This window comes from Melospiza melodia, chromosome Z (assembly GCF_035770615.1).
Source record: "Melospiza melodia melodia isolate bMelMel2 chromosome Z, bMelMel2.pri, whole genome shotgun sequence".
Taxonomy (NCBI): domain Eukaryota; kingdom Metazoa; phylum Chordata; class Aves; order Passeriformes; family Passerellidae; genus Melospiza; species Melospiza melodia.
In genome coordinates, this window is record NC_086226.1 from 2,584,482 (window position 1) to 2,600,555 (window position 16,074).

Here is a 16,074-nt window from a genome sequence, read left to right on the forward strand (position 1 = left end):
TGGTCTGGAGGAGATTTCTGTAGCTCTGTTGACCCAGTGCTGTCCCTTGGGCTGATTGTGCCTCCTGTACAGAGCCAGGCTTTGCACTTGCGGGTTTAAGGAGGTTTGATGCCCAAGGAGTGCAAAATGCCAAAGGACCGAGAGAGCTCGGGCTGTTCATCCTGAAAAAGGCTCTGAGGAGCACTTAAAGCTCCTTTAAGTGCCTGAACTGGCTCCAGGAGAGATGGAGGAGGATTTTGGCTGCATTGGGTGGCAGGACAGGGGGAATGGGTCTACACTGCCAGAGGGTAGGGATGGATGGGATATTGGGAAGGAATTCCTGGCTGTGAGGTGGTGAGGCCCTGGCATCAATTTCCCAGAGCCAGCTGTGGCTGCCCCTGGACCCCTGGAAGTGCCCAAGGCCAGGCTGGATGGGGCCTGAGCAACCTGGGACAGTGGAAGGTGTCCCTTCCCTTGGCATAGGGGGTGGAACAAGGACCCTTTGACCCAAACAATTTTGTGATTCTATGATTCTGTGATAAGCACAAAGAGCAGAATTTAAAAGTTTCCCGTGTATCCCCCACACACTGATTTAAAAATTTTATTTTCCAGTGTCTTCTACACTACTTGTTTAAGAGGTAACCTATGTTTGGAAAAACTTAATGATAATAAAGAGAGAGGAACTTGTAGCAAACTCAAAAAATATGAATGTTTGTTCTAGAAATTGACTCCACAGAACATTATGTAGATATTTATTAAGTAAATCATGGAAATGCTACATTTTATAAGTGAGTGTCAGTCATACAGAAATACTGTTGAACATCTGAAAACCTAAAACTTCACCAGAAGACACTGCCAACAGTTCATCACAAATATTTTACACTCAGGCCTTTGTGATGTTTGCAAAAATACATGGTTTGGTTCCCCCCCCCCCCCCCCCCCCCCTTCCTAAACTCAGAAATCATGTTAGATTTTATTTTATCTGCTACAAGGAAAACAGGTTTTGGTTTGCTTTTCCTGGTGTGATGTTAATGCTTATAGGCTCCTGTCAGCTGAAGGACCCGAGCACAAGGAATATTTTTGGTGAAGATATGAGCTTCAACATGAGACAGAGCATGTCAGTGAGGCAGGCAGGGAGGCTGATGCCTGTTGGGGTGATCCACACTGCTGGGTGCAGGGACAGACAGCTCCCCTCTTCCCTCCCTGCACACCCGGGGAGCCTGGGCACAGGTGGCACCTGGCTGGCGCCCTGCAGAGCTCTGCTCTGATCTCAAATGTGCCCTTCCCACCGTGGGGCAGAGAGAAAGGCAGAGCAGCAGCTTCACAGGACCACAGAGTCACTGCAAAGGCCACCCCTGATCCTGTCCCCAGGTGCCACCCCCACAAGGCCTTAAAGCCCTCCCAGGATGGGGACACCACTGCTGCCCCAAACAGCCTCTTCCTAGGCTAGATATCTATCCATTTCTACAAAGATATTATCCCCAATAATCCAGTCCATTTTATCCCAATAATCCAATCCAATATTATCCCCTGTAATCCAATCCAATTTAAACCTCCCCTGGCACAGTTTGAGGCCATTCCCTCTCCTCCTGTCCCTGTTCCCTTGGAGCTGTCCCTGGCTGTCCCCTCCTGTCAGGGAGCTCTGCAGAGCCACAAGGTCCCCACGAGCCTCCTGAGCTTCAGCAGCAGGCTGGGACAGTGCCACATTTTGCTGTTTGATATTCCTGGGCTGAGTGGGACAGTGTAGGGAGAGGAGTTCTATTTGTGCACTGAGTGAACAAAGCCCTTTTATTGCATAGGAAAGGGACAGCAATGACTTTCTTGCTGCCCCCTCCTTTGCTAACCCATCACCAAGTTCAAGTATTAAAAGAAATCATGACATTAACACAAAAATCACAGAAATCATGTCTATTTTATGTTTGTTGATTGTTAATAAGTATCGCCGCCCTCCATGGGGTTTGAGAGGTCCTCCAGGTAGAATTCTTCACAGCCTATTTTCTACTTGGCAAGGAGTGCTCTTTATTCCATTTCTCTGCTACAATGAAACTCTCTAGGATGCCTCCTATTGCTGTCATAAGATGTTTAGCCATTAATTTGAAGTCCCCTCATATGCTGAAAGATGCTCTTTATTTCTTTCGTCTGATTTCGGCGTCTTCAGTTTCACAGAGAGATTTTTCTTTTCAGCTTCTAAGTAATTTTCCCATTGCTCATAATTCAAGTGTCTTTTCAGACATGTGTGCTTTACAATCATAACAGGTTGATATTGGGAAATGGTTCCTCCAGCACAGCCCAGTCCTACCTAATAGAGATCTTTTGAATAGAACAAACAGATGTGGTGGGAAAAGTCTCTCCATGCAGAGGTGGTGTTGGACATTTTAGCACACAAATCACAGTCTGTTGGGCAAACACCTCGTGCTTTTGCCTTAAAATGAGCTGAGTTTCTCTCACCTTGGGTGTCTATGCCTCACAGCAGGACTTCTCATGTTTCTTCATCACCAGGTAATAAGCTCTGTTGGCTTCTGGGTAGGTGACTTTGGAGAGTGGCAGCCTGCAGATCCCAGAGTGGTTCGTGGTCATTAGCAGGAAGGTCAGGGCAGACAAGCAAAAGGGCCAGGTTCCAGATGGCACCCCAAACTGCAAAGAAAAACAACAAACCATCCATTTACTGCGTGTCTTTCTTTTATTAGACTAACACCCACAGCCAGCCACCTCGGAGCAAGGTTTCTGGAGGGAGTCTAGACTCGGTTTTGCTTTGAGTCTTTCCTTAGGGGGGCTGGGTTTCCTTACGATGTCTTGACATTGTGCATCAGCCTGAAACATCTGCCAGCTCTGGTGAGGGGGCTACCTCATCTGCCATGGGGTAAGTTTCTTGGGTGCACATGATGCAGGAGAGGGTGACAAAGAGACAGGAGAGCAGATACCAGAAACATTCAGCTCTTCCCTGGGCTGTGGTACTGACTGACTTTTGGCAAATGCAAAAAGAAGTTAACCCAAATTTAATGTCTCTTTAACATGTGCAGGGCCCTTTTTCCAATTGCTTCAGGCATGAAGTAAATATCTGAAAGAGGGGAGATATTCTAGCAGCCTGGCAGTGCCTAAAGCAGGTCAGGAGAGCTGGAGAGGCACTTTGGAGAAGGACCTAGACAGGATAAGGGGGAATGGCTTTCCTCTGACAGAGGGCAGGGTTAGATTGGGTATGGGGAAGAAATTTTTCCCTGTGAGGGTGGGCAGGCCCTGGCACAGGGCACCCAGAGAAGCTGTGGCTGCCCCATTCCTGGAAGGGTTCAAGGGTAGATGGGGCTTGGAGCACCCTGGGACAGTGGGAGGTGTCCCTGCCCATGGCAGGGGGTGGAACTTGATGAGTTTTAAGGTGCCTTCCAACCCAAACCATTCCATGATTCTGTGATCTCACAAGTGTCTGGAGCTGAGCTATGGAAGTTCATGCAAACTCCAAGGATGGAAAGTGGCAAGGGATAATTCCAAATCACCTGTTCCAGTGGGAATCACACCAACCCCCTAGGCAGACAGTAACCCCTGTCCCAGACCATTTCTGCCTTTGGCTGAGTTTTTCTCCACATCTTGGTGTTTTGTCTGACAAGCCAGGGAAATCAGCCCTTAGCTGACGCACTACTTACCACAGACAACACGTGGGTCACTGCTGCTCCCAGGTAGGCACTGAAGAGTGCTGTGGAGAGGAAAGGCAGTTCCTGGTGAGTTCAGCTGCTCATGGGGTACAACAGCAATGACAAACATCTCTCCTTCTGCCTTGGGGAGCTCAACCAATTATTATGACCCTGTCCGGGCACAACCCTGCTAAACCCCTCCCTGTGTCCCCTCCAACCTGGAGCTTATGGCAGGGGCAAACCAAACAAACAAATAAACAAACAAAACTGGACTGATGAAAAATGTGCAGTGGTATAATGGGCTTTTGAAAAATGCACTGACGTGGAAAGTATGTAGCTTGATGGATGGGGTTAAATAGGAAAATAACCCTTCTACTCTCATCTGTCCTGCCTCCAGGGCTTGAAGGTGGGTCAATGACATTCAGAGCTAAATCTCTCTTATATGAGCACTGAATGAGCAATAGTTTCACTCCCAGCTCGCTCTGATATTGAAATTTCATATGGAATTGCCTTATAAATAATTCTTCAACCCTGCTGTGTTGCCCAGCTCATGCCTTTGATCCATTTCAAGAGAATGGGGAGTGTGTACTGTCTAACTAGAGCAGAGCCCCACTCTTCTCAAAGATTAGGCATGTCCCTCTTCAAAGAAGGAATTTGAGCCGGTATCTGTGGCTGGAAAAAAAACCCCACCCATGATTCATCCAGCAAAGAGCGGGCAAACACAACTAATGACTCAAAACAAAGCTGATTTGATTTCAAAGACCTCAGTTAACACGTGCCCACCGACCACAGCTCTTTCTTTAAACACAGCTCTTGGCCAAAAATGAAAGCACAGAGTGCGTGAAAGCCGTGGCTCCAACACCCAACCCCACCGCTCGTCAGCCTCACCTACATCCATCTGCCTGCCCGGGGTGCCCGTCTGGCTCCAGCACACCTCTGCTGCAAAGAGAGGTCTCTTCTCACCCTGTCTCACTTCAAGGAGAGGTGAAAACCTGCTGGGTACCTACCACAGGCCATGGCCAGGAGGTGTGTCTGCCAGGTGAGAGCCAGGAACATGCCCCCGATGGCAGCGCACGACAGGGAGCTGTTGTAGCCCCACAGCCCCGAGTAGATTTGGCTGAACGGCGTTGCTAAGCTCAGCCCTGGAATATAAAGCCAGAGAAACGTGTCATTCCTTGGCCAGAGGGATGAAAGCAGTGGAGAAGTGGCATGAATCCAGATTTTCAAAGGTTCTGGCCAGCATTTGTGCATCGGGCTGTTTGTAGTCGTGTTGCTAGGGTCTAAAAGGGAATCATGGCAGAATTTTCCTGGTGCTGCTGAGCTGGCTTTGGTGATTTCATTTCAGCAGAACACACATGAGTGAATGAGCCTACATGTGAACCTAAATGAATCCTTGAGGCCTGCCCGTTCAGGCTGATGGCTATGACTTTCATTGATCTGCCCCTAAACCCACCAGGATACACCCAAAAATTAAGCATTTTGTGATAAAAATTAATCTCAGCACAACAGACACTTTTTTGTTCTGAAGGTTTCCACCTTCATAAAACAAGGTAAGAGAATGGGGAAGTGAATCAAAAGAATTCTTAAAGCAGAAGTTTGAGTACATTTTGTTTCCAATTAGCCATTCTCCACTGGATGAAATACTTGTGACTTTAATTGCTCCAGTTATTGTAGTTCCTGTTTTACTCTGCATCCTTTTGTATAAATCTGTGGCACAAGCCAAACCATTACCTGCCAGCATCCCCACTGCTGAGCCGATCACTGTGTGGACACAAATGAGTGGAGAGGAGATAAATAAACCAATCAGGAAAATTCCCCCAGTCCAGGGGTTGTCACAACCATAAACCTGGCCCACGCCGACGGGGATGGATTGCAGGAGCTGTAGAAATTAACAAACCAGACAAGACAATTTGTTATCAGCTTTGTAACTTTTTTTTTTTTTTTTTTTTTTAACCTATTTTTCTTGGCCAGGCTCACGTTTGGCATTTGTTGGATGCAGTCCTTCTTTTTAATTGGAATATTTGGACAGGTCTCAGGAGACAGCAGGGCATTTCCACAGGGTTTCCCCTTCCATGAAAATGACTCATGGCTTGTTCCCTTGCCCTGAGCTCCTCTGCCAGGTTTTTACTCTAAGATGAAAGGTAAAGATTTTGTGAAAGGGTTTAATCATCCTCTTTGCATGTGCTGATTTTTGCATATCCATAGGGACCACGAGAGTGAACTTAGGGGATGGCTGGGATCCACTAGGAATATGAGCAAGAGTTGCTGGGCTCATGGGACAGCTTGGTCACAGCTTAGAGATGGTTTTGAGGCACTTTTTGTATACAGTCCCCATAAAACTATGTGCCATGGTAAATGTTCTTTGTGAAATGTCACTTGTGGGTTTCTGTGTAGTGTCAATTAACTTACTTTTCTTAATCACTCCCTGGGAACCCCTTAAAATAGTCAGCTGAGCCTGAGGAGAAAATAGTTACTCTGGTATCTGTATTGTTTATGGTGTAATCCAGGAGAATAAAATGTTCCTTGGGAAAGGTCCCACTTGAATGTAAATTAAAAATGTGTGAATGTGTACCTGCACCCAAATTTTTAACCATTCCAATACAGTAATATCTGCTTGCTCATGTCTAATCAGAAAGATGCAATTTTATAAACAGACTGTATCTGAAAAATTAAAATTACCCAGTGAGTTAAATGGAATTCTCAGCACAACCTTAGCTATGGAGAGATGATCAGTATATGCATAGAAATAGAAATGGGTAATTAGATTCAGGACGGTATTTGAAGATTATAATCTATACAATTGGATCCAACTGCATGTGAAAAGATTCTCCTTTTCAAGTTATCAAAAAATATACATTCCTAGAGTAAACCCTTATATTTTGGATAATAGTTCTCTTATAAATCAGATTTTGTACTGCCAGGCCATAATGCAATAACAAAAGGGATGGACCCATTTGAGCCAGTGCAGTGGAGGCCACGGAGCTGCTGCCAGGGCTGGAGCCCCTCTGCTCTGGAGCCAGCCTGGCACAGCTGGGGCTGCTCAGCTGCACCAGAGAAGCTCCAGGGACACCTCAGAGCCCCTGCCAGGGCCTCCAGGGGCTCCAGGAGAGCTGCACAGCCCCTGGGGACAAGGCAGGCAGGGACAGCACCCAGGCAATGGCTCCCACTGCCAGAGGGCAGGCACAGATTCTGGCACATTGGGAATTAGGAATTGCTGGCTGGGAGGGTGGGCAGGCCCTGGCCCAGGGTGCCCAGAGCAGCTGTGGCTGCCCCTGGATCCCTGGCAGTGTCCCAGGCCAGGCTGGATGGGGCTGGGAGCAGCCTGGGACAGTGGGAGCTGTCCCTGCACATGGCAGGGGGTGGACTGGATGAGGTTTAAGGTCCCAGCCAACCCAATCCATAGGAATCTATAAAGGAAGACAATACATTTTTGTAGTGTTTTTAACTGTAAATGAAGGGGACTGTGACCCTTAAGACACCCTACCATTGTGATTTCAGCGTCTGCCCAGGTGATGTTCGGTGTTGCCATTGCAGGACGAATCACAGTCGTGGGGAAGAAGAGGTTGTGTGGTCCTGAAGCAGCCAGGTAGAGGGTCAGGGCCAAGTTGAAAGGCAAGGTGAGAACAGGCAGGTCCCACTTAGAGAAAACTGCACTTAAAGCACTGGTGAAAATAGGGCTAGAAGAAGAGCAAAATGAAACTTTTCAGACGGGCAAAAAATCACACCAGAACCACATCCAAATATACACCCAGCTGCAGCAAATTTGGTCTATTTAAACAAAGAAAAAAACCAAACCAAACCAAAACAACCTTCTCCTCCTTTTATCTGTTTAGTTTCCTCAATCTTTCTGATCAGATCAGAGACAGAAAGGGTCACTCCATAAATTTGCTACCCCTCCAAAGGCAATTATCAATGTACAGATTCCTGTCATGTTATGTATGGTGAATTTGGTAAAGAATCTGGTGAAGGAGACAGGATCCAGTGCTTTAATGGAGTTATTCCCCAGCTCAATCTCAGTGCTTACCTTTTATTTTTAGCACCTGAGCTGGACTGAGACTGTGATGCCCATGCTGGGTCTGAGTGAACTGTGAATGAAGCTGTGTGCCCTTGCTCAAGCTTGTGGATCAGCAGTAAAAGCTGACATCAAAGTGACTGTAACACCACATGAAATTCAGGCAGACAAATTACTTGTGTGGTTTTAGCAATCTGCAGCTAGACATTTTGGGGTCAAAGACCAGGTTTCAAAAGTTTTTGCTGGCCAAATACCTAGTGGATTATGGTGTCATATATACGAGTAAAATATTACTAGTTGTTTGTTTTGATTAGTGTCAACCATCATGTCTTGGGACCACTGAACAGCTTCTGTGCTTGGAGAAGTAAATTTTCTTGACATTTTTATATGGTGACTTAAATAGATGAAACACTTGTGGTTGATGATGGTAGGAAATAGTGAAAATAATGTTCCTCTTGAAACAGAAATGAATTGATGCATCACAATATGACTCATGTTCAGAACATTGAATTACACATGATCAGCCACTGATTTTTGTTTTCCCCACTGGGATTATTTGTGATTATGTGGGTATTTTTATTTGTTTCTGGATTACATCTGTGTTTAAAAGTGTAAATAGCAATGCAGATTTAACAATACATATGTGTTAGTTTTGTTGCCTTTCCACTGCTGTCTGCACAGAAATGCAGCAGCTCAGACTCATGAGTGGGGACTCTAGGGATGGAAGGAGAAGCAGAGGAGCCATCTGTCTTACCAGGTCATGGACACCAGTGCCACAGGCAGGAGGAGCCACCAGTTGTAGTCTCCATCAGCAGAGAAGACAGCCATCAGCAATCCCACCAGGACCCCGTTGTATCCATACAGGCCTGCTGCTATGGCTGATCTGTGGGGAGGGAACAGCTGTCCTGAAGCCCTCTCCCCTGAGGATGCTTTGCTGACACCAGCCCTCCCTCCCCACCCAGCTGGGGCTCTGTTTGGGGATGACCTGCTGGAACTCATCCACCGAAATTCGATTTTTCACACCTGGGTCAGCACCTACCCAACCCCCCCCCCCCTTCTGCAGGTTTGTCCAGTGTCCCCCTGTGCCAGGTGCAGCTGCTGGGAGATCCCTCTGGCCCTACCAGACCAGACACATGCCCAGCCAAGGCTGGGCCACACAATCACAGAAGGTTTGGGTTGGAAAGAACCTTAGAGACCACCTTGTTCCAATCCTATGCCATGGGCAAGGACACCTCCCACTAAATTCAGGCTCCTCATCCACACCAAACATCTAACACAAAAATCAGCACTGAAGTGGCCACCTGAGGGGGAAAAGCATGGACTTACCTGTCCTGACCCAGAATGAGTGCAGTTAAAGTTGAGACAAGTGTTCCCACACATCCTGTGAGTGTCCACCACGGGTTCTGCAGCAGGAGCCCAGCCAGGATGACCAGCCCAGTGAGGGGGTTGTTAACAAACATCACCTGGGATATCCCACGCAGCACCCAGTCAAGGAGCTGGATCACAAGGGGCTTGTCTGGAAAAGATCAAATCCAGCCATAAAGCAAGCCCCCTAAAGTCTGCAGATGGTACTGATTTGGGGGGTATTTTTGAAACTCAGGAAAAGTTTTGGCAGGGGGACTTGGCACCACGGCTGAAGCAATGAATCAACAAGACTGTAAAACCTGACAGGGATTTATTATGGTCCACAGTGAAGGCTTACAGCTGGAAAACTGAGATGAACAGTGAGGTTGCCAGAACCCTGTGTTATAAAGTACCCTGGACCAGATTCATATGAACCAGCTAATTTATGATGTCTGTGGCTCAGATGGCAAATCGTGTGTGTATCCCACTGCTGATTTATTAGAGGGACCAAACACACCTACCCATGTGTAATTTAACTTCACAGTGGCATTAGGCTTGACAGAAACTGCTCAGCTGAAAGGACAGGGAGTGTTAAGAAGAATGGCAGAGTACAGAATAACCATCCAGGGCTATGTTCTGTGGGACTAAATTCACTTTGTACATGGCATGCTGGGAGGTAAATGTCATCTCAGACATCCCCAAGATTTAAGCACTGTGTGGATCTCTGCACAAAGCTGATTTTTCCCCCCTACAAAACGGACATAAATCAGTGTAGAGGGAGTTTCTATACTACTCTAAGTCGAATCACATCACTAAGAAGTTAGTTATTACTCCTTTGATGTACTTTTTTTTTTTGGAATCTGCTGTCATTAGTCACAATGAAGTAGGTTTACCTTTCAGCCAGGTTCCAAAATCCTTCATGTCTCCAGTGAGGTAACCCACAGCTCTGCAGAAACTCTTCCCACCCGTGCTCAGTGGATTCTGCTTCATTGGCATTCTTTCCCCCTTGCTTTCTATCTTGACATCAACACAGTTTTCCATGTTGACGTTCTGAACCTTTGGTAAAATTCAAGGGAAAAGAAAAAAAAGAGGGTTCATTACAATGTCTCTTTCTGATCCCTGTTTATTCTATTTGCCCCATTACTGCTCACCACATGTTGCTTTGGAACCAGAAGGAGGAAAATCCTTGCTCTGAGCACCTGATTCTTTTGTTTCCATGACCACATTCCCTCTTCGCATTCCCTGTCCTCCCAGACTTCCACGCAGTTATAAGAATATTTCTCATTTATTAAGCTTCTCTGCTGCTTAACCCATACTTCCAGTTTGAATTTTTCCATCAGCCATCAATAATAGGCACCTAAATTCAGTTTTATAATCATCTATAGATTATAAAACTGGGATCAGTTCACCCTTCTCGTGAGCACAGGCTTAGCCTGGGGTTGTCCATGGTGCCTTATTCCATAACTCACACGCATTCATACATTCCTTTTTCTCATTTGAACTGCACTTTAACCTGACCAAACTTAAGAAGTACCCAGCATTGATTCAAGAGTTTGATGCCAGAATTCACCGTTCTTGCTTTCCACTCTGCCTTAGTCATGTTGCTTTTTTCTCTGCTGAGACAATTTTGGGGACTGCATGTTGGAAGCTGTAGTGAGAAACCCTTGAAGATAAATGAAGATACACTTATTAAATTTACCAGGTGCTATAAAAAGTTTAAATAAGATAGGGGGCTGTTATAGGACCAGGAAAGGTGTTTAGGCCTAAATAAGGTGTTTGGGGTGCGGGACTGGAGATGGGGTCCCCTCTGGGACACACACCCTTTGCATAAGGGGTTGCTGGAATAACCTTTGGCACCTCATACAGCCTAGACAGCATTGTTCAGGCACATGGATCAGAGCCTTACACCTAACAGTAAAAATCAGTGCCTATAGCCAGTTTATTGTTTGTCTAAGAGCCAGTAATAAATATGAAGTCACCATATAAATAAAAAGCCCTGTGCCTGGAGCATACTCTGTTTCCTGAACTAATTCCTGGTGATTATCAAGCAAACACCAGACAAAGTATGTTGTTGTGTGAATACAGAACCAGTGGTGCTTCAGGTCTCGCTGGTGAGTGCCAGCTTGTGCAAGAAGCAATGAATTTATATTGGGAGCTGATAGTCCAAATAGGATGATACAGACACATAGGTCTTGTGTTAGTTCTTGACTCTCTCAAAACTTTATTAAAGGCCTGGTAAACAGTGGGGGGAGAGAACCCATAGCTCAGAAATACAGGTGCTGAGTACTAAAGGTGCTTCACCCCTGGGCATTGCACTTCCAGACCCTTCCAGTGTGGTGAAGCATCTCTGAGTTTGTGTAGGGGAAAGCCTGGTGAATGCACCATTGGTTAATCCTGGCCATTTTCTCGTTCTTGTGGTACTGGAGGGATGGTGGTGACATTTCAGGAAGCAGTAAATACTTGCACATATAAAACATGGACATTTTCTGCCTTCTGGAAGAGCTCAGCTAATAAAAGGATAGGTTCTATATGAGATGCTGATTACAGGACCAGTAAATACAGAAGAATATTGAGTTTGGCTTTGTGTAGGACATGAAGGTAAGGACCTGGAATAAAAAGGCTAAGGAAGAAAAGAAGAGGAGGAAAAAGTGGTGCTAGGGATGGTGTCTTGATAAAGGAAGGCTTTTTTTGTGTCTGTTACAACTTATTATGTTAATTCATTAACCTTCACTTTTTTCATACTTTATTCTGGAATAAGTGAACAGAATGTACTTTCAGTTAAATCAAAATTTCCAGCCAAGATAAACGCTCTCCATTTGGTGAAAGTGCATTTACATTTTCCTTTCAAAGGATCTCCCTCTTTATGCAGGTTGGGCTTTCCCTGTTGCCAGCCTGTAAAATCAGTTTCTGCTGCAGTGCAGAGCAGTGCTGTGAGACCCTGGGTGTTCCCCTGCACGCTGGGTAAGGAGCTCTTTGCCCTCAGGGGTCTGCATGATGGGATGGAATGTGCATGTGAAGTGTTGCAGTCACTGTCCACTCCCCTTGTACAGTGGAGATAAAAAAATGGAAGAGGCTGAGGGCCTGAATTCAGCAAAAAATGGATGTATTGCTTTGCCATATGAAGGCAAGAGTGAGCTGGCAGGGCTCCTCTGCCCTTTCCAGGGGCAGAAATGAAGCCAGCTCGCTGCAGCTGGCACGGCAAGCAGACCAGGTGACCTGGTGAGTCACTGGCACCAAGCTGCCTCCAGCTTCACACCCAGTGCCTGCCCAGCGCGTTCCGGAGCATTCCGAGCCACAGAGGCTGCAGGGTGATCCTGGTTACCCTCTGTCCTGCAGGGCTGCCCACCTCCTGTTCATTATGTCAGAATGAATCACGGAGTACTTTGTGCTGGAAGGGACCCTTAAAGCTCACCTATTCCACCCCCTCAGGCACTCCCATTTGAGCTGGGCACGAGTGTCTCTAGAGGGACCACAGGAATTTCATTGTCCAGTCGAGCTTGTGGTGAGTGACAGGACAAGGGGCAGTGGCTGCAAACTGAGGGAGGGCAGGGTGAGATTAAACATCAGGAAGAAATTGTTTCATGAGAACATTGCCCAGAGAAGCTGTGGCTGCCCCTGCATCCCTGGAGGTGTTCAAGGCCAGGATAGACAGGTCTTGGAGCAAACTGGCATAGTAGAAAATGTCCCTGCCCATGGCAAGGGGTGGGAGTGGATGAGCTTTAAAACCCTTTCCAACCCCAACCATTCTGTGATTTTTTTTTATTCTTAGGGAGAATGAAACCATTATTGAACAGCCTTCTCACCTGCAAAACAGCCAAGTGGGAAGTGGGTGTAGGCCAAGAAAACCTTTGGTTTGGGATGGGGCCCTCATGACACAGTGAAGACCCAGATCCAGCCCCACTGGTTTCATGACTTCCCTGAATCCCATCCCAGGCACTGTGTGGGGGCTGCATCCTGTCTGAGGGGGTTTCGGTGTCACCACAGCCCTGAGGCTTGTCCCATCTGTTCACAAATACAAAGTATGAAGGACTTGCACTACTTCAACTGAGTTGTCCAATAAGAGCATAAAGAGGTAGTGAAACACTTGGAAACTGACACCAGCATAAACTTTTTAAGGCATTTTTAGTGATTTTACAAAGCAGTACCTGTCATATATATGCATAGATTAATGATTTGTTAACATTATGTTGCTTCAGGGAGTAGGTGATAGCAGGAATTTAGGAAAGGAGAGAATACAGAAGGTGTCTTATCTCAGAATTGTGGATATGCTCAGAGAATTTTAACACAATGATGTCTGAATAATAATGCAGACCGAAGTGTACATGTTCTGATGGGATTTCATGTGTGCTGGTCTGCAGCAGGTCTTTTGAAGACCTGCAGCTGAAGTTATGCAAACACAAGGTTTTCACTGAAAGCATTATTTTTCCTTAGTGCACAAAGCAAGGAAATGGAAATAATTGCAAAAGGAGTGTTCTGCTGCAACAGACTGCTTGACTTCTGCAGGGGGGTAGGTTTGGTAATTTTTGTATTCTTGATTTCTATTAGTCCAAGGAAAAAACAAAAAAATTAAAGACTAAGTTCTGTTCTCAGACAGACAGCTTGGAGCACACTGCCTCGTCTCACATAAACTCTCGAGAGGTGCTCCAGCCCTGCAGTGCAAACTCCCAGTACTGGTGTGTAACTGGTGAGATACAGGAGCAGCAGCAGAGCCCAGGCAGAGCCAGTCTGAACACACTTTTGATCTCAGTGCTGTAAGTGCAAGTGGTTTGTAGTGTGCTGTAAGTGCAGAGAAACTACTGAAAAACCATTTTCATGGGAAGTGAGAGCTTCCCATGAAACAAAGCAGAAAACACAGAAGATGTTTCTCTTTTATGAAGGTGAAATCATCACAGGGCCGAGATGTTTATCTAGCGTGTTTTTCTAATCATCCTTTCAGAGTTAATAAATGTCCTGTAGCAAAGTGCTGACGTTATGCAACCCCGTGTCTCCCTAAATCAATTTTCCTTCCACTGGTGTGCACTTCCTCCCTGCCAAGCCATACCCACGGCATCCCAGTCATGCCTTCTAGAGCTGGGGCTGCCCTCCTGCAGCACCTGGCCCTGCAAACACTCCTTTATCCACCTGCTGAGGAGGAGACAAGCCTGGCCACAGGTTGGTTTTGTGCTGTGCATGGTAAGAGCAGCATTGTGCTTGCAGCTGGGAGAGGGACAGAGCTTTTAGTTTGGCTGATTAATATTCCAGGTGATGGGTGCTTCCAAGCTAGGACACGGGGCTTTTACCTGTGGAAACGCAGCAAAGCTATCTAGTGCTTTGTCTTCTTTCTGGAATTTTCCTCTCTCCCTGCCAAAATCCAGGTTTCTCTGAGGGTTTAATTTATGGTGAGGCATTTGTTTGTGCAATGACCTGCTACCGCACAATCGCGGCCATTGTATCTTGCATTCTCCGAATTGTTGCTGTGAAGTCTGCGGGCAGCCCAGCTCTGTGAGCAGCCTGTTTTTAGAGGAATTCCTGCATCCAAGCACAATAGGAGGAAAGGGCCAGACTCTCAGCAGCTCTAATTCCAGCACACCCCTTGTGATGTTACCAGGGGTGTAGTAAAGCTGGATTAATATTGTGTTAGGCATAGGAACACACGCAAGCACAAGCACGGTCCTTGAAACCGGTTATAATGCACTTGACCCTCACTGGAAGAAAACAGCTCAGGTTCTCCCACAGAAGATATATTTCAAAGTATTAGATCAAAAGAAAGCTTACACCTCAGATTCAAATATTCATTAAGCTCACACGCAATTCAGTTTTCAGAGACCTGTCTCTCAGGGACAGAGAAATACAGAGACACTACACTATCTCATCAGCTGTGTATTATTACTATCTGGTCATTTTCATTTGGCAGAATGGAAAGGCAGTAAAAAGAAATGTTAAGGAGTTCTGGTTATTTCTTTTAAAAAAAATTTATTTCTTTTCTCTGTTTCCTCCAAGGCTCGGCCACCTGGGCTATGCAGTACTAATAAATCCTCACCCTGCTAGAAACTCCTTGATAACTCATATTCTTGAGCTCCTCCTGAGCCTCAGCTGCTCTCCTTCAGCAGGGCTGCTCAAGTGCTGCTTGCCAGGTGTTTTGAGGAGAGGAAAGACCCAGGTAAGTCAGTAACAGGGGGCATTAAAAGGAAAGAACAGAGTGCTCTTACCTCTCAGACGAGCTTGGGAGGAGCTGTAGGTTTGCTGGTTAGGCCAGAAGGAAAGTAGGGAAAAAGAAAATGTCCCACCAGCTTATATAGGCTAGCATGGCTCCTGTCCTGATATTACTGATTTGTTTCTCCTCCCACTTAGTGAGCTCCAAGTGAATGTTAAGAAAGTTCCCCTTTGAATTCTCCACCTTTCCTCTTGCTCTGTCCTGGGTCTCTTGCCAACAATCTATCCAAATGTCGTCTTTCCTGCTGGATTTTTTTTAAAGTTTTTTCTCAGTTTTTAAAATTATTTTTTTTTACTTTTTCCTTCTTTTAAAATAATTAATTCTCCTTTAACTTTGTCCTTTCTCCTTCTCTACCACTTAAAATAACAGAAGGTTTTAAAATGGACTCTCAGTATACCTGAGCTTGACCTCAAGTTCATCCTCAGCATTATCTTCCTAATCCAATACAACTTAGCATCCTTCCCTACCAAAATTCTGACCTGAGAAGGTGCAACACAGCATTTTGTGTTCAGCAGCCCATCAAGTTTGCCTGTTTCTGGGTACCTTTCAGAAACGCTGTTCTGTTAATGAAATGCAATGGAAGACCTGGTGACTTTCCAATGTTTAATAGCTTTTATATATTATTTGAGAAATTCAAGGGGCATTTTTCTTTCTTTTTCTTTCTTTTTCTTTCTTTTTCTTTCTTTTTCTTTCTTTTTCTTTCTTTTCCTTTTTTTTTTTTTTTTTTTTAACCTATCCTCCCCATCTCACTGGAGGAATCTGAAATATCAGAAGTGTGGCATATTTGAGAGGTTTATAAGGGTGTGAAAGTGCTGCAAATGACAGAGAAGGGGCTGGAGAGGGAAGTCTTGAATAGCAATGCAGAAGAAAGGACAGAGAAGAACTTAAGGGTGAACTTAATGGTGAACTTAAGGGACCTTACA

At 45.7% G+C, this 16,074-nt stretch overlaps 1 protein-coding gene across 1 annotated transcript; it reads right to left on the reverse strand.

The window, feature by feature from the left end:
- Positions 1-940: 940 nt before the first annotated feature.
- Positions 941-15,266, reverse strand: SLC14A1 (solute carrier family 14 member 1 (Kidd blood group)). Its single transcript, XM_063180300.1, has 9 exons — positions 15,147-15,266; positions 9,852-10,014; positions 8,941-9,130; positions 8,369-8,497; positions 7,087-7,279; positions 5,334-5,481; positions 4,610-4,744; positions 3,615-3,664; positions 941-2,613 (listed from the first exon to the last, which is right to left on the reverse strand). The coding sequence occupies exons 2-9, from the start codon at positions 9,997-9,999 to the stop codon at positions 2,437-2,439; spliced, it is 1,170 nt and encodes a 389-aa protein (XP_063036370.1). The 5' UTR covers positions 10,000-10,014; positions 15,147-15,266; the 3' UTR covers positions 941-2,436.
- Positions 15,267-16,074: the final 808 nt, after the last annotated feature.

Bases quoted from the DNA above. Each gene is read 5' to 3' on its own strand.
- SLC14A1 (XM_063180300.1), bottom strand. From the start codon at position 9,999: ATGGAAAACTGTGTTGATGTCAAGATAGAAAGCAAGGGGGAAAGAATG. The intron at 3,665-4,609 runs GTAGGTACCCAG...TCCTCTCCACAG, and splicing joins CCTCCTGGCCATGGCCTGTG to CACTCTTCAGTGCCTACCTG. The intron at 2,614-3,614 runs GTAAGTAGTGCG...TTTTCTTTGCAG, and splicing joins TGACCCACGTGTTGTCTGTG to TTTGGGGTGCCATCTGGAAC.